At 48.2% G+C, this 22942-nt stretch overlaps 4 protein-coding genes across 9 annotated transcripts in view; 3 read left to right on the top strand and 1 right to left on the bottom strand.

Moving 5' to 3' along the window:
• Positions 1 to 585, bottom strand: part of PEX14 (peroxisomal biogenesis factor 14) — a 75472-nt gene extending 74887 nt beyond the window's left edge. Inside the window, exon 1 of the mRNA XM_064172321.1 lies at positions 135 to 585. Coding sequence (XP_064028391.1) covers positions 135 to 170 — 36 coding nt within the window. The 5' untranslated portion in view covers positions 171 to 585. The remainder of the gene's footprint in view (positions 1 to 134) is intronic.
• DFFA (DNA fragmentation factor subunit alpha) lies at positions 270 to 5255 on the top strand. 4 transcript variants are annotated; one of them, XM_064172325.1, is made up of 6 exons: positions 270 to 345; positions 1771 to 1932; positions 2037 to 2167; positions 2894 to 3083; positions 3469 to 3623; positions 4321 to 5255. In XM_064172325.1, exons 2-6 carry the CDS (start codon positions 1779 to 1781, stop codon positions 4522 to 4524), a joined length of 834 nt encoding a protein of 277 aa, XP_064028395.1. In that variant the 5' UTR covers positions 270 to 345; positions 1771 to 1778; the 3' UTR covers positions 4525 to 5255. The 4 variants fall into 4 exon arrangements, with proteins under 4 accessions (XP_064028395.1, XP_064028393.1, XP_064028392.1 ...); XM_064172323.1 differs by lacking the exon at positions 270 to 345 and adding an exon at positions 635 to 840; XM_064172322.1 differs by lacking the exon at positions 270 to 345 and adding an exon at positions 874 to 1325.
• Positions 5256 to 6821: 1566 nt separating this feature from the next.
• Positions 6822 to 17956, top strand: PGD (phosphogluconate dehydrogenase). 3 transcript variants are annotated; one of them, XM_064172318.1, is made up of 13 exons: positions 6822 to 6953; positions 7960 to 8035; positions 8467 to 8646; positions 8783 to 8848; positions 9934 to 10052; positions 11422 to 11491; positions 11848 to 11982; positions 12445 to 12634; positions 15075 to 15205; positions 15637 to 15770; positions 16088 to 16187; positions 16799 to 16824; positions 17251 to 17366. In XM_064172318.1, the coding sequence occupies exons 1-13, from the start codon at positions 6946 to 6948 to the stop codon at positions 17267 to 17269; spliced, it is 1254 nt and encodes a 417-aa protein (XP_064028388.1). In that variant the 5' UTR covers positions 6822 to 6945; the 3' UTR covers positions 17270 to 17366. The 3 variants fall into 3 exon arrangements, with proteins under 3 accessions (XP_064028388.1, XP_064028387.1, XP_064028389.1); XM_064172317.1 differs by lacking the exon at positions 16799 to 16824 and adding an exon at positions 17652 to 17956 and having other exon boundaries at positions 6828 to 6953; positions 17251 to 17373; XM_064172319.1 differs by lacking the exons at positions 6822 to 6953; positions 16799 to 16824 and adding exons at positions 7132 to 7152; positions 17652 to 17956 and having other exon boundaries at positions 17251 to 17373.
• Positions 17957 to 18949: 993 nt separating this feature from the next.
• Positions 18950 to 22018, top strand: CENPS (centromere protein S). Its single transcript, XM_064172327.1, has 5 exons — positions 18950 to 19058; positions 19357 to 19480; positions 19825 to 19858; positions 20424 to 20490; positions 21431 to 22018. The coding sequence occupies exons 1-5, from the start codon at positions 19017 to 19019 to the stop codon at positions 21584 to 21586; spliced, it is 423 nt and encodes a 140-aa protein (XP_064028397.1). The 5' UTR covers positions 18950 to 19016; the 3' UTR covers positions 21587 to 22018.
• Positions 22019 to 22942: the final 924 nt, after the last annotated feature.

Genomic DNA, 22942 nt, shown 5'->3' with positions numbered 1-22942 from the left:
AATGTGGAGTTGCGGAGCTCTCCCCTCGCCCGCTTCCCCGCAGAGGTGGTGGCGGTGGCGGCGGCGGCGGAGCCCTCGCCCCAGCCCGCCCGTTCCCTGACCGAGCCGCGCAGGCAGAGTGCCGGCCCCGGTACCTGGCTGGGCTGCTCCGCTTGCTCCGAGGAGGCCATCTTCCCAGGCCCGGCTAATCCATCCCCGCCCAGCCGATGGAACGCCCTCGTCGCCGTTCCCGCGCCCCACGCGGCACACTACTGGCTCTCGCTGCAGTCAGAACGAGTCGAGCGCCGGAGCACCGATGTGGCCCGCGGGGCGCCCCGCTCCTGCTGTGAGCTTCCGGCTTCTAAGGTCTCCCGTGGGGCTGGGTGGGGAGCCAGCGGGTCGGCCGGCGTGGGGCTGGGCTGCGGGCACTGCGACGCTCTGTGGGCTGGAGAAGCAGCCCAGCCTGGCTTGCTTGGCAGAGAAGTTTTCCCCACAGAGAAAAGCAGTTGGGCCATTGACAAAACCCACGCTGGGCTGCAGGGGGCGGCCGGGCCATCGTGCACCGCTGCTGATGGGTGCCGCTGTGGATATCCCTCGCTGCTGGTTTGCTGTTGGGGCTCTCAGAAAGCTGCTCTAAGGCACAAATTATAGGGCCAAGTTTGCAGGCGATCTCACGAGGAGCGCCCTTCGCTTTGGCGGCCCCAGGGCTTTCCACGCCGATGGAGCTGCTCCAACGCGTGCCAGGGCAGGTGTACGACCTGCCTGCTTTCGGAGTTTACGTGATGGGTTCACAACCGGCACTCTTGTCCGTGTAGGAACGTGTCACCTGAGCGCACCTAGGCACACTCGGTATTTTTACAGGTAATTGAATTGCTGCCAAGGCTAAACCAAAAGTTATCACAGACCGATAGGGAGTGGTTTTTGAACACCCCAGTTCTGCCGCTCGGCGTAGCTTTGAGGAAAAGCATTCTCTGCGAGGTAACCAAACCAGAAACGGCGGCAGGGCTGCGCACGCACCGGCCCCACGGGAGCCAAGTTGGACTGTTACCGAAGTGCACCGTACGGTCGGCGATTCCCATTCCCAGCCCTCAGCCGCGGGAGCTGATTCACGCCCGGTAGCATCACGCCAACACTCGCAGGACTCCGTGTCCCAGCGCGCCCTGCGGCCCGTCCCAGCGAGCACCGCGACCCGTCCCGGGGGGCTCTGCGCCCGTCCCAGCGCGTCGCGGCGGAGCGGCTGGCGGCGATGGCGGCGGCGCAGCTGAAGCCGTGCCTGGTGCGGCGGCGGGACGGGCAGGAGCAGTATGGCCTCGCCGCCTCCTGCCTGCGGGAGCTGCGCGACAAGGGTGAGGGGCGGGCTCCCGCGTGCTGCGGTCTCGGAGCGGAGAAGCCAGCGGCTCCCGCTTGGCCAGTGCCGGCCCCCGGTGGGCTCCCGAGTGCCGCCGGTTCCAGCTAGCCCTCTCTTACTAGGAAGTGGCGGGTCTGTGCCGCCGAACAGACCCAGAGGGGTCTCTGGGTGACGCTTCGTAACGGGAAGGGAGGTGGGAGTAAACGTCTGGCAGCGGTTTCACCGACATGCTGTATGTGGGGGTTATGTCGGAGCTTGCATCAGAAGTGTTCATTTACGGAGGGGAAACGCTGAGTATGTGCTACAGACGAGCTGATGTGCAGAGCCGTGTGGAGACAGGTCCCGAATTACTAAGGGCTGTTTGCTCCTTGCGAGGCGTGTAACAAAAGAGCAGTGTGTATGTCACTTCTATTACTTCACTTCTTATTTCATCTCTTCTGCAGCTTGTGGCATGCTAGCGATTGACAAGACCGGGGAGCCCATCACCTTAGTACTGGCAGAAGATGGCACCATTGTGGACGATGAAGATTACTTCTTGTGTTTGCCTCCTAATACCAAGTTTGTGGCCCTGGCCAAGAATGAGAAATGGTCCAGCAAAAGCTTAGGTACTCTGTGGATGAGGGGTGGGGTGTTTGGAACACACATGGTGAAATGAGGCTGTCTCAGGTGCACCAGGCATGACTCCTGAAACTGATGACTCTTGTGTCAGACAGTGGAACAGCCCAGCACTCGGAGGCTGCAGATGAAGTGGACTGTGGTGCAGAGAAGTGGAAGCAACTGGCCAGGCAACTGAAGGATGACCTGTCTAATATCATCTTGATGTCTGAAGAAGACCTCCAGGTACAATGGGAAAATCTCCAATCCCTCTCCTTGTCTCTGCCCATCATCCACTTGTCTTAGGAGATGGCAGAGAACAGAATAACAGAATAACTAAACAAGATCCCAAGCTTAGTTCAGCTGCTGTTTGGCTGTGGCACTGGAGTCAAATTCTTCTTGAGGGGAAACACAAGTGTCTCAGGAGGATGCTCTTCATCACTGACTGCCCTTCACAGTGTGTCTTTCCAGTTCTGGCAATGGGAGGGTAAAAAGTCAAGATGAGGCCAAATGGTATATGAGGTAGGCTTCTTCCTTGAATCAGACAGCTGTATATTGTGTCCAAAGACAAAGCTGAGCAGCAGGCCAGATTTATCTGCTCCAGAGGGGTCTGAAGACCTGCTGTCAATTTCCATGGCTGATTATTTACCTGCCTACCACTTTGTACGTGTTGAGGCATGGTGATAATTGCCTCTTCTTGTTCTGCAACATGCAGCTTCCCAAGTGAAGGTGCTTCCACCCTTCCCCTGGGTGCCCTTTGGCTTCTAGTAAGGAATACAGGCTGTTGGAGTGCCACTGCAACCTCTCGTGATGAGGCTGACTTGCTGTGACAAGGGATCTTGTGAAATGTGCTGGGTTTCATGAAGGTGGAGGCTCTGGCACTCAGGAAATTTCCTGTTTCTACTGTCGTCCCTGCAATGGAGCAAGTTACTCAGACTGTCCATCTAACAGGAGCACTCTCATTGCTTTAAGGTGCTTATTGATGTACCATATTCAGACCTGGCAGAAGAACTTGCCCAAAGTCAACCCAAAATCCAAGTGTTGCAGGACACCCTTCAGCAGGTGCTGGACAGACGGGAAGAAGAACGCCAGTCAAGGCAGCTCCTGGAGCTCTACCTAAAGGCCTTGAAAAATGAAGACAGTATCTTAAGCAAGGTAGCAGGTAGGAAGCTCTAGGATGCCAGAGAAAGCTTTTCAGAGATGCCTGAAGTAGATAGGTGGAATAAATAAGGCAAAGTGAAGGACTGGAGTGAGTGCCTTGTGTATCAGCTCTTAATGTAGTTGATGTAGTAGCTGGAGTAGTGTAAGGATTCCCTGGGTGACACTAGGAGCCTCTCCACTCCTGCCTCACATTTCTTAGAATGCCTGAGAGTAGAATAGTGGGAGAAGAGCTTAAACCGTACTGTAATCCTTAACATGATTCCTTTAGTTAGAGGATGCACCTAGACAGAATGGATTTTTTTTACTCTCCAAACCATCAGAGTAGTCCAGGCCACTTTTCCTGTCCTGTATTTGTCATGGGCCATAACAACTCTGCTAATTTTCAGAATCTGAGACTGTACCAAGGAAGGAGGTGGATGAGGTTGACACAAGTGCCAGCCATGCAGGCACTTCTGCCAGAATAGCACTCGGTGACCAGATCCTTGCTGCTCTGAAAGAGAAACCTGCTCCAGAGCTCTGCTTGGACAGTCAAGATCTAGAGGTGAGTTAGAATAATGTAATCTTACCCTGGCAAACCTCTCCTTCTGGAGAGAGAGGTTACGAGGGAAGCTGTCCCTACTTCTGGAGGCTCTGATGTCAGTATCTCAGTCTTGAAGTGGTGAGAGAGAATTATTTTCTCCGTCTCATTAACACTACGTCCTGCTCAGAGCTCCTGTAGTAGCCAAGTACAGGAGTCTCTGAAAAACCACAAAATAATTTTGGTTTTGGTCTCTGCCAAATTGTAGTCAACCAGTACTTCATCTGTCTTGCCAGCAAACTGGGGGCTTTTTTTATGTGGAGATGTATCTAACTATGTTTCTTTTATACATCCTAAATCAAAACAAAACCTCTTGTTTTGGAAAACAGTGTAAATAAACACAAGGCTTGGAAAGGAAAGTCTGAACTATAACCATTAGAAAGTGTGTTCTTTCTAACCATGAAGTTGCTACTCCTGCTTTTCCTTGCTGTAGAAACTGTCTTGTGTTCCTTTGAACACCTGAATATAGCTTCCAGCTCTTAAGTGTTGGAAGAATACTGAAAATCCAGTAGCCCATGAGGCAGATGGTGAAAGCTGGAAACATGTCCAGTCCCACATTGCCAGTACTGAGTAGGTGTCTCATTACTGCTGCTCTGGGCAGAGGGGTGAATGATGGAGGAGCAGTAGAAAAGACTCTCAGAATAAATCTGTCTTGCTACAGTTGGTCTTGAAAGAAGACACACAAGCCCTGGCCTCGGCTCTCAGGTGTGACAAGCAGAAAGCTGAAGCTCTGCAGCAAGCCTGTGATCAGGAGCTTTCCAAACGTCTACAGCAAGTGCAGACTTTACATTCCTTAAGGAGCACTTCAAAAGGCAAGAAAACACTACCCTGGGAGGACTGGCCTAGTTCGAAACGCAAGAAATAAATGCCGCTCACAATGTGAGGGGGTTTGCACTAGAATCAATACAAACAAGATCCATCCTGGGAGCCACAGTTTGCTGGTCGTGCTGTGGTCTGGCTAGAGACAGCTAAAATCTGGACATTGTCCTGAGGCTTAAACTCTTGTGATGATTCCAGTCATGTGTAACCAAAGGGATTGTGAGTTTCTGCAGAGTGCTAGAACAATGGTATTGCTAAACACAGTGCGTAAGGATTCAGCTCTGAATACCTGGGTGGGAGCCAGAAGCTTCCATCTGACAATAGCGGATATGGCTTCTGAAACCCCAGGCAGTTTGCTTACTTTGTCCTCCCACCATTTCCAGCATGAAGGATGGAAGTCTTCTGGAAGACACTTCGAGGCACAGTTAATGAATAGAGCAGGAGGATTTGACAGCTTCTGTCTGGCTTTAAGCTCCAGCCTGGGGTCTAGGAACCTGAATTCTCATGCTAAGTTTGACAGTTAAGTCCTTTAACTTCAGTGTTCTTTATCTGGAACTGCTGCTTCTTGAGCATGTTGCAAGCACTAACTTGTAAACCACAGCAAAGGTGGAAATAATTGCTGTGCAGTGCTGTGAAGCAGGTGACTTGTGTTTGTCCTCTCTGGATTTCTCTCCTTGTCACTAGTGCTGTATCATGGCTCTTTTGTATTAACTGGCTCACCTTTAGATTTCTTACATTCTTTCTTTTTTCTAGTATCATTAAAGCCCTTTTACTGTACTGTTGGACTAGTTCTGATATTCCCAACAGCTGCTATGACTAAAGAATATGCTGATAAGCACATTATTACTTTAAGGATGGAGGGAAAAGAAATTAAGTATGGAAACACTGTATTGAACCTGTCCAAAATATTTAGGTAGAGCTCCTGTCCATTCTGGTTTCACTGCACCTGGCACAATCTTTTCTCTCAGGACAGAGGAGGTACATGAAAAAAACTGCCTGTGGAATTAATATTCTAGAGCATTTAGTGCCTCTGAGCAGGTGAGCAGAAGTACTCAGGGTGACCTCAGATGAAGCTACTCACGAATTGACTGGAGGTGGGAGCAAAGCTTGTAGTCAACGTTCTGGTCAGTCTGTTTTGCTATGGCAAGTAATTGCTTCTAACAATACACACTTCTGGCTTGTAACATTGTAGGCCATAGCAGGTAAAAAAGTTTCTTACTGCTTTGAGTAGTTACTTAATACAAGCGTAGTTGTGTTCACGTATTTCTGATCAGCCTGCGCGATCCCATCGGGGGCCAAAGCTTCCCTGCAGCAGTGCTCGGCGGACGGGGTCCTTTTTATTTTCCTGAAACCGAAATACCCGTGGTGAGCGGAGCAACCGCCTCAACCAGCCGGCCCGGGCAGAGCTGCAGCCTCAGTGGGCTCTTTCAAGCGCCTCGGGAGCGCAGGGATCTGCGATGCTTGTGCACGGAGCAAGGTCGAACAGCAGAGGGCGCAGTGAGCCACTTGGGCGTGCTGCGGCAGTTTGACCTGATGCAGAGCCGCGCAGAGAAAGGGACTCGGGGCTCCTGCTGGACAGGAGGCAGCCTGGGATGTATTAGAAGAGCTGTGGTTACTAGGTCGAGAGGGGTTCTCCTCCACCTCTACTCTGCCCTGGTAAGACCACTTTTGGAACACTGTGTCCAGTTCTGGGCCCCTCAGTTCAAGAAGGACCTCAGGGAACTGCTTGAATGAGCCCAGTGCAGAGCTACAAAGATGCTGAAGGGAGTGGAACATCTCTTTGAGGTAAGGCTGAGGGATCTGGGGCTCTAGCCTGGGGAGGAGATTGTGGGATGACCTCAGTCATATTTATAAAGGTGTAAAGGGCAGTGTCAGGAGGACGGAGACAGGCTCTGCTTAGGGATGTCCGATGATGGGGCAAAATGGAACAGGTGCAAGCTAGCGTATAGAAGGTTCCACGTGAACAAGGAGAAACTTTCACCTTAAGGGTGACTGAGCCCTGGAGCAGGCTGCCCTGAGAGGCTGTGGAGTCTCTTCTGGAGACATTAAAAACCTGCCTGGATGCGTTCCTATGCTACCTACGGTGAGCCTGCTCTGGCAGGGAGATTAGACTAAATGACTTTTCCCGGTCCCTTCCAACACCTCACGTTCTGTGATTACGAGCTCTGTGGGAAGGGTGTGTCAGAGAATCCCTGTACATCGTTCTCAGCGAGGACAGCTCTGCTCTGGAGCGCCGTCGTTTCCATTCGCACCTGCGCGGTCCCTTTAAGGGGGCGTGGCTCCAAGAGCATCGGCCCATAGGCGGGGGGCAGGGCTAGCCGGAAGAGCCAATGGGCGCCCCCGGCTTCTTTCCGCCCCGCCCACGTGGCTGAGGGCCGGCCGGGCGCGCCGCAGGCCGAGCCCCGGGAGTCGCTGTCGCCGCCTGCAGCTGTCCTCAGCGCCCCGCAGCTCTTTCAGCGCCGCCGACATGGCTCAGTGAGTGCGAGTGTCCCCCGGCGGAGGGGAGCTCGGCATAGCTGCCTCTGGGGATGGGGGGCACTGCCGAAACCGACCCGTGGTGATGCCAGAGCTGGGGATGTCCCGTGCTCACGGGAAGGCCCTTGCGGAGCGTTAGCGGGGAGTGGGGAGGCGCGTTGGGGAGATCCAGGAGCGTGTCCCGGTGGGCGAACAGGAGGTGAGAGCCTGCTGCCATCTGCCAAGGCCGGTGCTGGCGAAGCGACTGATGCTGTGCGGTCCCCGCTTTCCTGCATGTCCGGTTCCGCGTTGTGACGGGAGAGGGAAGGAAGGAGAGGGTATGAGGCCCTCGAGATGGTTTATCACTGTTAGAGGTTGTGCGGTAGCTGAGATGCTAACGAGGAGAATTAGCCACTTGGCTCAGAAATGTATTGACAATATCCGCAGTAGTTAGCTTCATGGCTATGAAGCAGGAAACTTGTTCCTGACTCGAGGAGCAGAAGTAGACAGGTTGGGTCTTTGCCTGCATGCCCCTCATAAGCCAAATTAGGCAGCCCCTAGCAGAGCATCCTGCTGCCCTCTTTTCCTTTGCTTACCCCAAATCCGACGCGGTTTGTGTTGCAGAAGCAAAAAAAAAAAACAACCGGTGTAGTGTTCAGATGTGGTGCAGCATCTGTAAATAGGGAGCTGGGTTCGTCAGTGAGAGATCAGAGGCACTCACTTTCTTCCCTCACCTCCTGATGCAGCGTTATGCCAGCTTACTTTTCTTACCATCTAGCTGTGTAGTTGAGAGGGAATCTGTGTGACTTGAAACATGCTGTATGTTGGTCTCCACTCTGTCAGCTGGATTGACTGGAAGCTACAAAGATCTGTGTTGTCCTACAGAACCAATCCAGAGTCTGTGCAGCAGCTTTTGGTTAGAAGTGGTGGGCTAGTCTAGCTAGGTCGGAAGTGCTCGACAGAGGGTATAGTGCTAATGCAAGTTCACTGCTAATGAAACTGGCATTTTTGCTCTTCCACGTTCCAGAGCCGACATTGCTTTGATTGGACTGGCTGTGATGGGGCAAAACCTTATTTTGAATATGAATGACCATGGCTTTGTGGTAAGTGAAGGAAAACACTGTTCAAGAAGGCTGACTCAGTAGCACTTAGGATGGGAGCTGAGCACTTTCTGGGTGTTGGTTTGGTTTCTTTATTTCCTTGTGATGGTCTAATAGGTGTTGTTTCCTCCTTTTAGTTATAACCTAGGCTGCCCTTTGTCCCGTTGCCAGAGAAGCGCAGTGCATGCCTGTACTCAGCCAGCCACCTGATGTGTTAGTTACACACCATTTTTCCCTGAAGTTTGCTCTGGGCTTGCCCGTTAAGCACAGGTTCTGAAGGCACTTGCAAAGACATGCTGCACTGTGTCTTCAGGGATGATGGCAGTGACAGAGCATGTGATGTTGAACCTTGCTCATGTAATTTGTAGTTTGAGCTAAAGTAACTGTCCTGCTGGCAGCTTTTACTGACGTACTTTCATTCTCCCTCTGCCCAGGTTTGTGCTTTTAACAGGACAGTTTCCAAAGTGGATGACTTTCTGGCCAATGAGGCCAAGGGAACCAAAGTGATAGGTGCTCACAGCCTGGAAGAGATGGTCTCCAAGTTAAAGAAGCCCCGACGCATTATCTTGCTGGTGAAGGCTGGAAGTGCAGTGGATGACTTCATCAAAAAATTGGTGAGGCCAATGTTCTTTCTACCTGTGACTTCTTGCTGTCTTTTGCAGAAGTTTCCTCTGGACCATCTCAATTCTTTGTCATTAATAAAGTTTTGAGTGCATGAAGTAAACCAAACCACTGATTTCTTTTTGGCAGGTGCCATTGTTAGAGGCTGGAGACATCATAATCGATGGTGGCAATTCTGAGTACAGAGACACCACGGTAAGCCTCATTTCTACCTCGAGTGGACGAATTAAATACACAAGGTTCTTTCCCCTCTGATCATCACAATAGTTCATCAATAAGACAACATCTCCTCTCTGCTCAGGGAAGGCTAAGCTGAATTATCTCTGCAAAATGAGATCGTGCAGCCTATCAAAAAGCAGTTTTTACAGCAGTTAAGGACTGCTCTCTAAATACATATTTGAAGAAGTCGCCCAGATGATGAAAGAATATTTTTTTTGGAGTGAAGGCCTTTAGAAAAGGATCTGTTACAATCTCAGAAGGGGTCTCAGGGAGATTTGAATATCTAAGGACATGTATAGATTCATTATCTCACAATCCCACATGATCACAGGGAAATAAGAACTGCTGGTTTGGTTGTCTTGGTAGTGAAAACAGTAGAGTAATTGTTTGGTTTGGAAAAAGAAAGAAAGCCTGCCTCTGAGCAGACTGTAACTGTAGCAGTTATGTTAGCATAGCTGGGATGCTTGCATTAAAGTACTGCATTCAAATTAGTGCTGCTGAATCTTAGAAGGAGTGTTGGTATTAGTCTGCTTTGGCATCCTGATCTGGCCTAAGTGAGCTGACTATGCCAGAGTGAAATACAGGTGCTAAATGAGGATACTCGAGGAGCTTGCAGCTCCCCTTAGGGATCTCTGTCTGTTCTGCTCTCCCACTCATAGGGAATTAGTTTCCCTATAGTTGTCCATGCATGCACCTTCACTCTGCAGTGAACTCAGCAATTCCACCTTGGGCCTAATCTGCCTCTCCCACGCCTCTGCACACAGCATGCATCACCTGACACTTAATGCCAAGCCTTTTGCAGCCACAGTGTCACTCTTTTCTATGCAGTGCTTACACAGACTTTGTTTTCTCAGCATGTCTCTTCTGCGGGCATCCATGTCAAAGCAATAGGAAGTTTCCTAACATTCACTTTGGTGTATGAAGAAGGTTTCTCTGAGGTTGTCATCTAGCCTGTCCAAAGCACAGTTGAAAATCTGATCTGGGGTCTGAATTGCTAACTTCTATTTGTGAGGCTCTGGCATAAAAGAAATTCAATAACACTGCTCTGCTTTTTGTTCCAGAGGCGTTGTAAGGAACTACAGGAAAAGGACATCTTGTTTGTTGGAAGCGGCGTGAGTGGTGGAGAGGAGGGTGCCAGATATGGTCCCTCACTGATGCCAGGAGGAGCCAAAGAGGCCTGGTGAGCATGAGCTAGTCTGTTCTTTTTCAGAAAGGTCTGCAACAATCTTCTATTCACAATGAGCTGAGAGGGGGAAGGAGGGAGGGCGTGGGTGTGGTGAAAACAAGATATGTTGCCATCTCACTTCCTCAAGGCTCAAGATTTCTCAACCTATCTGGGGTCCTGGGGCAGTGCTAAGCTTCCATGGCAAGCAAACAAAGGCAGATTTTTTTCAGGAAATTCACCTGCAAAAGTTGTAGCCACAGAAGCCCAAGGGGAGAAATGTGTGCCAGGGAGAATGGGCTTTAAACAAAAACTGTTTCATGATTGTGACTTTTTCTTCTGGGACTCTACGCACTTGGGAAGCTGTTAACCATGACACAGGCAGCAGGAAACATCCCTACAGGGACACCCACTACAAAGGGAAGTTTCAGTACTTGTTTGTACTGAATGCATTCATTTTTTTGCAAGTTTCTGCCAGTGCTGTCCTGCTGGTTTGTACTCCTGCTAGTGTAGGACTGTACATCAGTGTTCATATTGGGCTTTATCCCTGGCTGCCCATTCTGTCTGCAGATGCAAAAAGAAAAGGTGTGTCTGGGCTTTACTCGAGCTTTAGGATCTTTTAAGTCCCTGTCATGTTGTGTTAACATTTCATACCAATATCAGCCTGTTCAGATTTGGTGGCACAAAGCCAGAAACACTGCAGCAGTAATCTGCTGTCTGATCAGGTTTTTGCTGTACACGGCTCAGTAAAGACAACTTCTGTGTGCCACCCTTTACTGAGCTTTGTCCCCCACCCTTTCACAGCATCTCTAGCCTATGGGCCACCCATGCTCCTTTCCCAGTGGTTGCTTTAAGTTGCTTCAAACTTGGCAGTCTGTAAGGCTATCCTCTTGGCAAAGCAATTAACTGCACTTGGGGAGCCTGGCAATGACAAAAGCTCCTAATTACCACAATAATGCAGATAATTATATCCTGACTTGCATTCATGGAGTTTCTTCTCTGCTTCCCTCTCCTCCTCCAGATCATGCTGGATTTTTCTTGTGGCTATAAACCAGAATTGACATTTTGTCTCATCTCTGCCACTGATCCCCTCTGAGTGTGAGCCTCTGTGCTAGTCTGCCGTTTCTAAAATGGAGAAGCTAACATTTGGGCTCCTTTAGGTGCATTAAGCTTGTCTGCACAGTGCTGTGTGGCATGTTTTGTCCCCATTCCTAGTTCTGGCAAACATATCTGTTTTGTTTGCTGTTGCTGTGTGGGGCAGCATGCCCTCATCCCAGGCTGACTCTTGGTAGGTTACAGAAGGATCATACCGATGGACTTTTATTCTTCACTTGTGACATTAGGTGTCCTCTGCCCATCTGCTGATGCATGTCATTTCTCCACACAGGCCCCACATCAAGACCATATTTCAAAGCATTGCTGCTAAAGTAGGATCTGGGGAACCTTGCTGTGACTGGGTAAACATTTATTTGCTAATGACCTTAACTTGTGGTTAAATCCATGCTGAGGTAGTTCTGTTGCTGAAGCTCATGCCTGTTTGTCCTTACTGAAGCCAGTGGTGGTGGTTGATCTTCTAGCTGACTGCTTTCAACTCAAATCTATCATCTCTGGTATCTTAGCTCATAGAATGAGAAGATAAAATTATGTGGCTGGGTTGTGTGCTGGGGGTACTAATTGGATCTGTGACCCACAGTGTTTTCAATTAGCACTGGGCTTCCTTACCTCAAGCAGAAGGAAGCCACAGGGAGGTAATTCAACACTGGAAGTGGTGACAGCACTGTGGCTGATGGCATTTTTTGGTGTCCCCTGACAGGTAGGAGATGAGGGTGCTGGACACTTTGTGAAGATGGTGCACAATGGGATTGAATATGGAGACATGCAGCTGATCTGTGAGGCCTATCACCTGATGAAAGATGTGCTGGGCATGCAGCATGACGAGATGTCAAAGGTGATCTCTAGTTTTATCTCTTGCTTTTGTGAGCCAAGGGCAGTGCCCAATATTCCTGAGCTTCCAAATGAGGTAGGGAGCAGCACTCACATGCACCTGAATGTCTAAACTTTCCCATTCTACAGCTGATTTCTCCCAGGAAATCTTCTCTTCCTGTGCAGAGATATGATCTATCTTGCCTGAAAAAAGCCTCCCAGTTGGACATGGGTGCTCTGCAGCTCCCAATCTGGAGTGTGCTCCTTTTAGTGCAGGGCTCCAGCAGAGTGGTGCTGAAATGGTTGGTAGATGTGGCAGCATACCAGTAACTGAGATAGCTTGAGATAGCATGCCCCCTTCTGTGTGTAGGCATCTCTGTGTACATGTATCAGTCAATCACTATGTGTGTATATGTAGTGGATGGGTAGTAAATCAGGGTGTGTGTAATAATACATAGCTATATATGCACTTTTTATCCTCTTGCAGGTGTTTGAGGAATGGAATAAGACTGAGCTGGACTCTTTCTTGATTGAAATCACAGCCAATATTCTCAAGTTCAAAGATAAAGATGGCAAGTACCTCCTCCCAAAGATCAAGGACAGTGCAGGACAAAAGGGCACAGGGAAGTGGACAGCTATTTCGGCCCTGGAATATGGAGTCCCTGTCACACTCATAGGTAACTGGTTCTTTGATCTGGCTTTGTCTTTCCTACTATGTGTGCCATATCATGGTGAAGAGATGCTAATAGGTAAGCTCAGAAGTGAGCCCACACTGGGCTTGGCTCACCATAAAGCCTCTTATTGCAACTGCTGCAGTTTTTCTGTCCTGGAGAGCTGTTAACTATTTTTGCTTGGGCTTGTTTTCACCTTGTTTCTCAATGTGGTTAGTTCTTTGTCTGGGGTATCCTCACAGTGCTGGTGACAGATGAGTGTAAGTGCTGTGCTAGAGGGGTCATGCTGGATTGATGCAACATTCCTTTCTGTAATCATTCACCTTATCTGCTACTCCAAATCCTATCACACCCTTAAAAATGTTTTAAAAAGGAAGAAGATTGGGATAGAACACCCTGAAAACCTTGTTGTTTGACCACTGCTTGATAAGAACTTAGCCTTCTGAAGGCAGTAGAATTCTTTTTCAGATGCCTACCCAGGTCTTCTGTTTCTGTGTTTTCAGCATAACTCAGCTAACCAAGCATCAGAGTACCTAAAGAGTCTGTGTTCTGGTTTGAGGAGTGCAGACATGTTTTTGAAGGCAGTGGTAGGCTGCTGCCCTGTGATGGAGGCTGTTGTTTTTCCACACAACAGCTGATAGTGATGTTTCTTTATACACTCTGGGCTGCTGCTGTTTTGTGTTTTGTGGCTCAAAAGCTGCTGATCCAGAGCCAAGCTATGATGATGGAAATGCATTTAATAATTGCCTTGAATTATGTCCCTAATTTTCCTACTCACCTAACAGTCTTGTTACCTGCCCTGCATTAACTAATCTGGCCTCCGAATGGAGTCGGGACACAAGGCTTGTAGTACACCTGCAACACACTGAGACTGCTCTCTCAGCATAAGTCCAGTGTGGACTTTCCCACTGAGTAAATAAGATGACTCAACAGATTCTTTGCTCTCAGATTGACTTTAATCTTCATACTTTGTCTGCCTCTTTGTCCTTCGCTTTGGCTGGTCAGGCCCTGGTGTATTAGAAGACAAGAAAAGCCATGGCTGGAGGAGAGTGAGCGCAGTGATAGCTGTTGGAGACACTGGGCTGCATTCCAACGACAGACTGTTATAAAACGTGTTTTGTTAGTGATTTTAGTGTTCTGCTGCAGCTAGAGTCTTTCAGTTCTAGGATTGAAACAGTGTTTCTCTCTTGTGCTGTTAATATTCTCCTGTCTTGAGCTTCTTGCAAAGACCGAGGGTGGAGGAGGCACTCCCTGATGAGTCCTGAGCAGCGCCAGGAGCATCGTTAGGCAAGGATGAGTTGATAGGGAACTGTGCAATAGCCCTTGTGCAGACGTGGCCATTCTCAGGGCAGTATGCTGTGCACGTGGTTTTACTGCATGAGCATGACTGGCAGAGATGGAAAAGCAGAGTCATGCTGCTCCTGCCTTTTCCTGGCTTCCCCTGCACCACTTCTTCTGAGGGTGGAAGGAGGTTTGTACAGAAATGGAAAGCAGCCAGCTCTGATTTTGATACGCTCTGTTAATCCTGCTGCAGGGAGGATCCACCTTGTGAAAACATTCCTCAGTCTTTTTTCTTTGGGGGGGTTGATTTTGTTTTTTTTTTTTCTTTTTAAGATTTTATAATTATTATTTGGTAACTCATGATTCTAAGGTGGAAGAAGAGTTCAGTGTGAAGGCTGTAGTGACCAGGATTTCTCTCCTGTCAGACTCTGGAAAACTACTGATATTTTCCATTTAAGAACACTGCCTTCAGTGGCAAATAAGTACAACTCATGCCAGCATAAATAGCAATTAACTGAGTCGGATCAAGAGATTGGCATCCAGGCTTTCTGTTTAGGAGCTTGGCTAACTCCTTATCCCTGCTGAATGACATTTAGTAACCTGCTTAGCGATGTTATAAAACTTTCTTTTGGGTTTCTCAATACCACTGTTAGCAGACTACCAGGTTTATATAATTTATTTCTTCTGATAAGTTAACTTGCTGATTCATTCCTGATTCTTACTGCTCTTATTTTGCATGTATTTCAAAGCACACCTAGTTAAGAGGAGTTGGCATTTATGCAACAGATTTTATCTTCAGAGCATGATAGAATTATCAGGCTTCAGCCTTGCCTGTCCCTAGATTGCAGTGCATTTTCTGTCTTTCATAGATAGAAAAAGATTTTAAAGTCAGTCTTAAAACTAAGGGTTGATGAAGGCTCCTGAGGATAAATTTTCATGCAGGTGACTTGTGGCTTTTTCTTTCTTATTTATTTGAAAGCTGGAACAGTCAATATTTGCCCAGTGCTGAGTTTGGTCCCTCAGTGCTGGTTTTGATGTAATTCATTTGTACACCCCTCTTCCCTAGTGACTTTTGCACTGTTGGTGGCTCACTGTCACAAGTATCTCAGACCTAACAGTCATGCTGAGCTTTCTAATTATCTGCCCTTTCCTACCATACCTCAAGGTGAAGCTGTGTTTGCACGGTGCCTGTCTTCCCTCAAGGATGAGAGAGTACAGGCCAGCAAGGTGCTGGATGGGCCCAAAATGACTCAGTTTAGTGGGAACAAGAAGGCCTTCCTGGAGGACATCCGCAAGGTGAGTCACTGCGCTTGCCAGAGGGCTGTATGAAAGCTGCCTATCATAGCAGGCTCTGGATGCTGTAAACCCTGGTGAGGAGCTTCTGGGTCAACACTTCCTGACAACTGGTTCCTTCTTTCAACTGTCTCATTGTGTAGTGGTGTCCACAGTGTGATAATTAACTGGGGGGCAGAGATCATAATTCTTGCACAGGAGCTTACTTTTTTACCCTTCAACATTCCTGTCTCTGTACTGGGGATAATAGCTTTTGATCTCTCTCTGTTGAGACCAAATTTTCCAACAATTATGCTATTTTGCTTATCAAATAGCTGGAATGTGGCTGCTGTACTGAGTCCTGGTGAGATATGGACTAAATAGAGATAGAGTTTCTCATTCAGCTTTGTGGGACTTCACCTGCAATGTGAATTTATTATTTTATTTGGGTTTAGGCCCTGTATGCATCCAAAATCATCTCATACACTCAAGGCTTCATGCTGCTGAGACAAGCTGCCAAAGAATTTGGTTGGACACTGAATTACGGTGGCATTGCACTGATGTGGAGGGGAGGCTGCATCATCAGAAGGTAATTATGATGAAGGGGTAATTTAGGTGCCAAGGAGAAAGAATCAGACAATTTGGTTTATACTATGCTAGACTGACAAGTCTAAATCCACAAAGTTGATCTACTGATGAGATACTGAGAGGTACCAAAGGTTACCAGACAAAGCAATTCTTCTGGTGGCATAGCTACTCCAGGTTGTCTTTGGTCTTTGTTTCGTTTGCATCTTTCTCAGTGTTTAGAATCTGAATTTGTCTGAGTCAAACTTTGGCATAGGTTTGGGATTCTGGGCCTCTGGAAGCTGTGAAATTTCATTCCTGGCTTGCATGTGTTCTGTCTAGTGTGTTCCTGGGGAAAATCAAAGATGCTTTTGATCGAAACCCTGAGCTCCAGAACTTGCTGTTGGATGATTTCTTCAAGACAGCCGTTGAAGACTGTCAGGTGAGTTTCCAAGGGAGGAAGAGCATAAAAGCAGTAGTCTGGGCTTTTTCAGCTTCTTTCTTAGTTCACAAGTGTATTTAAACTGAAAAATGAGAAGGTAGAGAGCATCCTTGAAACCTATTTATACAACATCCTTAATCCCAAAGATCTGTAAACAATCCTTAAGCTCTTTGGGATGGTGCATGTGTGTCTGGACACACATAATGTATGGGTGTAGGAATTCCTTGTCTAGCCAAGCTATTACTAGAAAATTAAGGTTTCCACTTTACTATAACAGAAGAGCCTTAGGCACAAGTCTAGCAGTTCAGAAGAACCACAATGTCAGGAAAAAACGCCTACCTTGTGTGAACACTCCCATCACTGCCCTGTATCTTGTGCCTACTGTGCACTGGGGGTTCAGCTGTGCAGAATACACAGCTCAGTGCTGTTGCCATTGTTTGCAGCAGCACTAAAATGACAGTGTTCCAGGCCTGCCCATCAGTAGACCTGGGGCTGTCCAAACAGTGCCTTGATTTGGATGGAGCTGACAGGCAGAACTAAAAAGAGATTCTCTGACCAACAAGTCATCTGTTATCATTAATAATTCTTTTAACTGAAGCCATTCTGTGCAGGTTACTAATTCAGATGTACAGTTGAGGTGAGGATTATCCACATGTCTGTTTGAAGTATGGTGCTGACCTTTGGGTGGGCTTTGTGCTGTGCTTGATTGGAAGTCTTGAAAGTGCCTCAGTGGTTGCTCAGGATGTTCCCCATCGTGTTTGTGCTTTGGGGATGCACTGATTATGTTGATGTGAAAGAACAGCATCCTTGCTCGAGACTGTAGTCTGATTGCTTGTGAAGTGTATGTCTGCACTTACTGTCCTGTTGGTTAACTCTGTCTTACTTGCCATTATTTTGGATCAACCTTGTTCATATAAAATCAGCTTTTGCTCAGACTTAGTCACTGGATTTTGTATAAGGTGAAACAGCACATGCTCTTGTGTTCATATGTCTGCACATACCTTGCTCAGAGGAGCAAGCACTGATTTGTTTCTTCTCCTCTGCTCCTTTTACCCCCTGTCAGGACTCGTGGCGACGTGTGATCAGTACTGGAGTACAAATTGGCATCCCCATGCCCTGCTTCACTACAGCACTTTCTTTTTATGATGGATACAGGCATGAAATGTTGCCAGCTAACCTGGTTCAGGTAGGTGCCTGAGATAGTGTAGCAAGGAGATACAGGCTGCCCAGAAAGGTTGTGGAGTCTCCTTCAATGGAGACTTTCCAAACCTGCCTGGATGCATTCCCGTGTGACCTGTCTAGGGTGATCCTGCTTTGGCAGGGGGATGACCTCTGGATGTCCCTTCCAACCCATAACATTCTGTGGTTTTGGTATTCTTCTATTTCTGTAGTTAAGTGTCAGTAGGTGCAACTTCTAGCACCTGGCTGTGATACTCACACCTGTTGTGTCTGTTCTTGCTCTAGGCTCAGCGCGATTACTTTGGTGCACACACGTACGAACTGCTGTCGAAGCCAGGGGTATTTATCCATACCAACTGGACAGGCCATGGGGGAAATGTGTCCTCCTCTGCCTACAATGTCTAGTGGAAATGGTTCCTCTTGAAGCTAAGACACTCTAGACCTTAGATTTTCCTCCTAGAACATCACTTTTTACTGTACTGTGCTAGAACTTGTGTTTGACACTTTTGTAATAACTCGTGGGTGTATTTCTGATATCTCAGTATATAAATATCATGTAAGAAAGCTAAATAAATTTGCTTACAAAGGTATTGAGGTGTTTTCTTCCCAGCTGGCAAAAATGGCTTTGTGCAGCATTTAATGGGATACATCTTACAATGCCAATACCTTTGTTGTATTATAGTGCATAAACACAGAGGGAGGAGGATAGAGAAGACTGCATTTCAGTACCTGCTGCTGTGACGAGTGGCAGACAGCACAGCCGCTGCACCAGGTTCCAGGGAGCTAAAGGCCTTCTTCCGCCTGCCATTGTTTAGCCATAGCAGGCAGGTTCTTAAAGATAAGACGCTGGGTGTTCCCCTCTCTTTCATACTGTGAGCTCTTCGTTTGAGATGAAAAGGTGACGAGGAGATGGGTCAGAATGCAGATCAGAGGTGTCAAGGCTGGTAGTCCTGTCCAGTCCTCTGCCTGGATGCTGTTCCCAGTTTCAAGCTCTGATGTAAGCTGTTGCTTTAGCTGTGTGTTTGCATTCTCCTCCCCACATCTTCTCTTCCCATGGAGCACTAACAAATACCTGCAGTGCAGTCCCACTGCCATTCAGCTTCAGGCCTTCTGAAATCTGCCTGCCTCTCTCTTCTCTCGGAACTGCTAAGTGGTAAATGTTGCGCTGGGCACTGGGTTTTATGTTACTTTTTCCCCCGGTTCTGTTTAAACAGCAACTTAGTAGCTGCTGGGGGAGATTGGGTATTAGGAAAAAAATATTCACCGAGTGGTCAGGCACTGGAGCAGGCTGCTCGGGGAGGTGGTGGAGTCACCATCCCTGGAGGTGTTCGCCAAAGGTGTCCCTTCGGGATGTGCTCCGGTGCCCGTGGCGGCGCTGGGCCTGCGGCCAAGGTAGCTGCCTCACGGGGGTACCGCACAAGGCCGCCCGCAGCCCACCCCAGTGTGTAACTCCGTTCCCTTGCCGGCAGAAGAGTTCTCTTCAATCCCCTCGTTCAGCACCAGGCGGCAGCGCCGGGCCGGGGCCGGGGCCGGGGCCGCGGCGGTGCCCTCAGCCCAGGCGGCCGCTCCGACATGGCGGCGGCGCAGCTCCGCCCCCTGCGCTGGGCGGGAAAAGCCCCCTGAGGGCCGGGCGGCGGCGCGCGGCTCGCCATGGGGGCGGCGGAGGCCGAGGAGCGGCTCCTGCTGACACAGGTACGGCGGGGACGGAGCCCCCACCTCGGCCCCAGGCGCACAGCCCCGGCCCCCTCCCGCTCCGTTCAGGCTGGCCCCCAGCGCCTCCGGGGAAGAACCCGCCCGGGGCACGATGGAGCCGGGACGGGGGAGGGGAGCGCGGCTCAGCGGTAGCGGCGGTGTTGCGGGGAGGACGGGGGTGGGTGTTGGGGTCCTGAAGCGCTTCGTTCTCTTGCGCACTTTTAAACTGCTGTTGATTTACGACTGATCGACGTCAGTCTGCGGAGAACTGACCTGTCACTGCCTTGGGTCCTAACAGCGGCTGAAGGCTGCGGTGCACTACACGGTTGGCTGCCTGTGTCAGGATGTGGCAGAAGACAAAGCCATGCAGTTCAGCAAGCAAACCATCGCAGCCATCTCAGAGATCACCTTCAGGCAGTGTGGTACAGAAGTTTCCATATTACCTAGATACATAAGAGCCATTGCTTGAAAAGCGCAGCACTGGAGCTAGGTACCAGTGGTGCTTTGTGCCTGGCGTTACGTCTTTCAAAGCACACGAAATAGTGATCCCCTTTTTTCAGACCTGGGAAATGCATTTAAATTAGGTGGCAATGCTGTGCGGGCCACCTGTCTGTGCAGCAGAGTGGCTCGCAGTAACGAGGCACAGTCGCTTCTCACTAACCTGGGTCCTTTGCTGTTGCACCTGGGGCCAGCTAGCAGTGCTGCGTAGCAATTCCTGCCCTAAGTTGGCGTTTTTAAGTACATGGCTGCTTTGTGTTTCCTCCAGAGACCTTTGCGAAAGACCTCGAAATGTTTGCAAGGTAGGTACCAGAACACTCGATCGTTACAAAGGCTTTGGGGTTGTCGTTCTGTATCCAGCTCCAGTAACTTGGTAATCTTTAAAATACATCTTGTAACTCAAGATTTAAAAGAGTTGTATGGGCTGATTAAATAATGACTGTGAAGTTAGATACTCATCTGATCGTGGAAGTGCATTGCTTGGATTAATGACTATGTAATTCCTGCGTGTGGTGATGCTCAGCAGTACTGGATGGCTTGGGGGTGACAGATGCTTAGGAGCATGCCTGTGCTCCATCTGCTTGCTTCTAGGGGGTAAGGGAGTATTGTAAGAAGTTAAGACTACAGTGACCTACTGGCGAACAAGGGTGAATGGAACAGAGGTACTTCAAGTTCTGGTTGCTACCTTCTGTTTTCACCCAGGAGGTGTAGGAATTCAAATGCACACAAGTGAACACGTGCAGTAACTTTGTGTGCGTTCTGATTTAGTTCACTGAGTCGCTGCAAGGCCCGTTTAGTTACAGTGTTCTGAAGTAGATGTTGTATGGCCTTTTAAACCTGTGAGGGGTGTTTTTGACTGTTGTGCAGGCATGCAAAACGAAGCACAGTCACTACAGAGGATGTGAAGCTTTTGGCTAGACGAAGCAACTCTTTGGTGAGCTCCTCTCTGTTTTCTGCCTTGCCCAACTGGTTCATTCCTAAGAGCATTTGGCTAAAGGCTACAGCTGATGAAGCAACTGTTGCTTAAGCAATTTCCCTGAGTTCTTGGTGGTGGATGGACACACACCAGTGACTTTTAATTTTTTTTGCCTTATTTTGTTCCACTCTGCCTCACTGTGGGAACAAGGATCAGACTGCAGTTCCAGCAGCAACGTTCTGGTTGCAAGAGGGCTGCTGAGGCTACAAGTACAAAAGAGCAGCAACCAAATGTGTTACAGTCTTGGAAGTAAAGCATCCTGGTATTTTTTCCTGACATGTTCCTAAGGTCAGGAATAGTTTCAGTCCACCGTACGGTGCTGAGTCTCCTAACATTAATGCAGGGACAATTCCCACTGCATGCTGTTGTGTGGATCTGTAGCACGTTCAGTGGATTGAAATTCACTTATCTGTTACAAGATACCTGGAGATGCTTCTGTGCAGAACAATGCTTCCAATACTGATTTTATGTGAGGGGCTTTTTTATCTTCTCTCTGTGATTTGATGTGAAACAGGAGCTTGCCTGAGAAGGCACAGTAAATGCTGGAGCTGAATTTTGTGTTCCTACCTCAAATGGGTGCAAAGGAACCTTGCAGTGTTTCTGTGTTAGTTTGTGTCTCTGCAAACTACAACTCCAGGGGACTGCTGATGCTGCTGGACATAACACATTTGTAAACCTTGCTCTTGCTAGGGCATTTCAGTATCTGAGAATATCCAGCTTAGACTGAGGGCTGCATGCCAGAATCAAAACTATTTGATGCTTTTCAGCCTTTCTGCCACCTGTTGCCTTTTTGGCAATAAGAATTTGCTCTGTTAATGCCTTTTAAGTGTTTCTCTTGAATGTCTCGTGACTAAATTGAGGTTTCTCACTAGATGACTGATTGATTTATTGTTCTCAGCTGAAGTATATCACCCAGAAGAGTGAGGAGCTTGCAGCAAGTAACATGGAGCAAAAGGAAAAGAAGAAAAATAAGTCCAGTGCAGCTAAAGGAAGGAGAATTTCTGAGGAGCAAGAGGCAGCTGTGACTGAAAGAGAAGATTCCAACATGGCATGATTCACCTTTCAGATGTTTCTGGCCATTTTCTCTTACTGTCCCAAAAGAACCAAAGTTCCTCTGTTGGAGGTTCTTACAGGTTAGCAACAGTAATGGTCTTTAGGTTTTCAGGTGAATGTGGTTAGGTGGATTTTTTAGTACAAAAATTAAAGGTCTGTCAGAATTGAGTAAAGCTTACAGCCACAATGCCTTAATTGCTCACAAAGGGTCTCTTGTGAAAAAGAAACTAGTTTAAAGCAGAACATTCTCTATAAGCATATCACCTCGGGATGTGCAACTCCTTCCATGCTGCCACTGTGTTTCTTCAATTACCTGTTTGACTTTGTCCTTGTTTCTATTTTTGATTAGGTATTTTGAATATGTTGGGTTTGTTTTACTAACCACATCTGTCATTTGTTCTCTTGACAATTAAAACATGTTTTGTGTCACTTCTCCCCTGTGACACTGCTGCGGTGCAATCCTTTCATACCATTGCCAATTTTACTGTAGTAACACAGGGGTCAGAAATGTCACCATTGCCCTCTACTGGGTCACCAAAAGCCAGTCCAGAGACTCAAGGTCTTAGATACAGCCCAGTGAAATTAGAAGGCTGCTGAAGCTCCTGCATGGGCAGACTGTCAAACAAAAACAATCTTGCCAAGGACAGCCTGAAACACAGAGAGGGAAGACCTGAACACTGGTTTTGGCTCAGCCCTTGATTCATGAGACAAGCTCTTTCTGAAGCCTTTTTTTACTGTCATGAAGGATACAGCTTGGGGCAATTCCCCAAACCTGAGTTCAGAATCATCAGGTTCTCATTTTATTAAGCATCGTACCTTGCAGTAGCGCATAAGGAAGAAGTTACCTTTTCCTATAGGCTGTAACTATCCAATATTGATCAAATACAATCAAGTGCTGCAGTGCAGAGGAAAATAGAAGTAGCACAAATCTCTAGCATTACTTGCTTTTTTGAGGCTCAGAGCCTTTATTTACCTTAGTGGGGCCTGAGAGATGCATAGGAGGTGCAGAAGCTTTTTCGTGGTGCTTTAAGGCCCATCACTGCCTTCCTACAAAAACGATCAGCATGGGCTCTCTGCGTCTCAGCATTTGCCTGGGGGGGGAGGGGGAGAGTTAGTTATTCCTTAACACAGCATTGTTTAGATGTGAAAAAGCCAGAGGTAAACCCCTTCTTTCCTCTTGCACAGCCTGAGGAGTAGAATTCCCATTGCCAGGCTGAACTTGAAAAAGGCAAGAGCATAGCTGCTTCAAGCAGGACTGAAAAACTGGTTTCTAATGGAGAGTAGTGATGACAAGCTGAGGCTTATACCCTGCTGACAGCTACTCTGCTCAAGGCTTGCTGTTTCACTTGGCAGCCAG

The sequence above is a fragment of the Pogoniulus pusillus genome, chromosome 36, assembly GCF_015220805.1.
Source record: "Pogoniulus pusillus isolate bPogPus1 chromosome 36, bPogPus1.pri, whole genome shotgun sequence".
NCBI classification, from domain to species: Eukaryota; Metazoa; Chordata; class Aves; order Piciformes; family Lybiidae; genus Pogoniulus; species Pogoniulus pusillus.
This window is presented reverse-complemented; position numbering and strand designations above follow the sequence as displayed.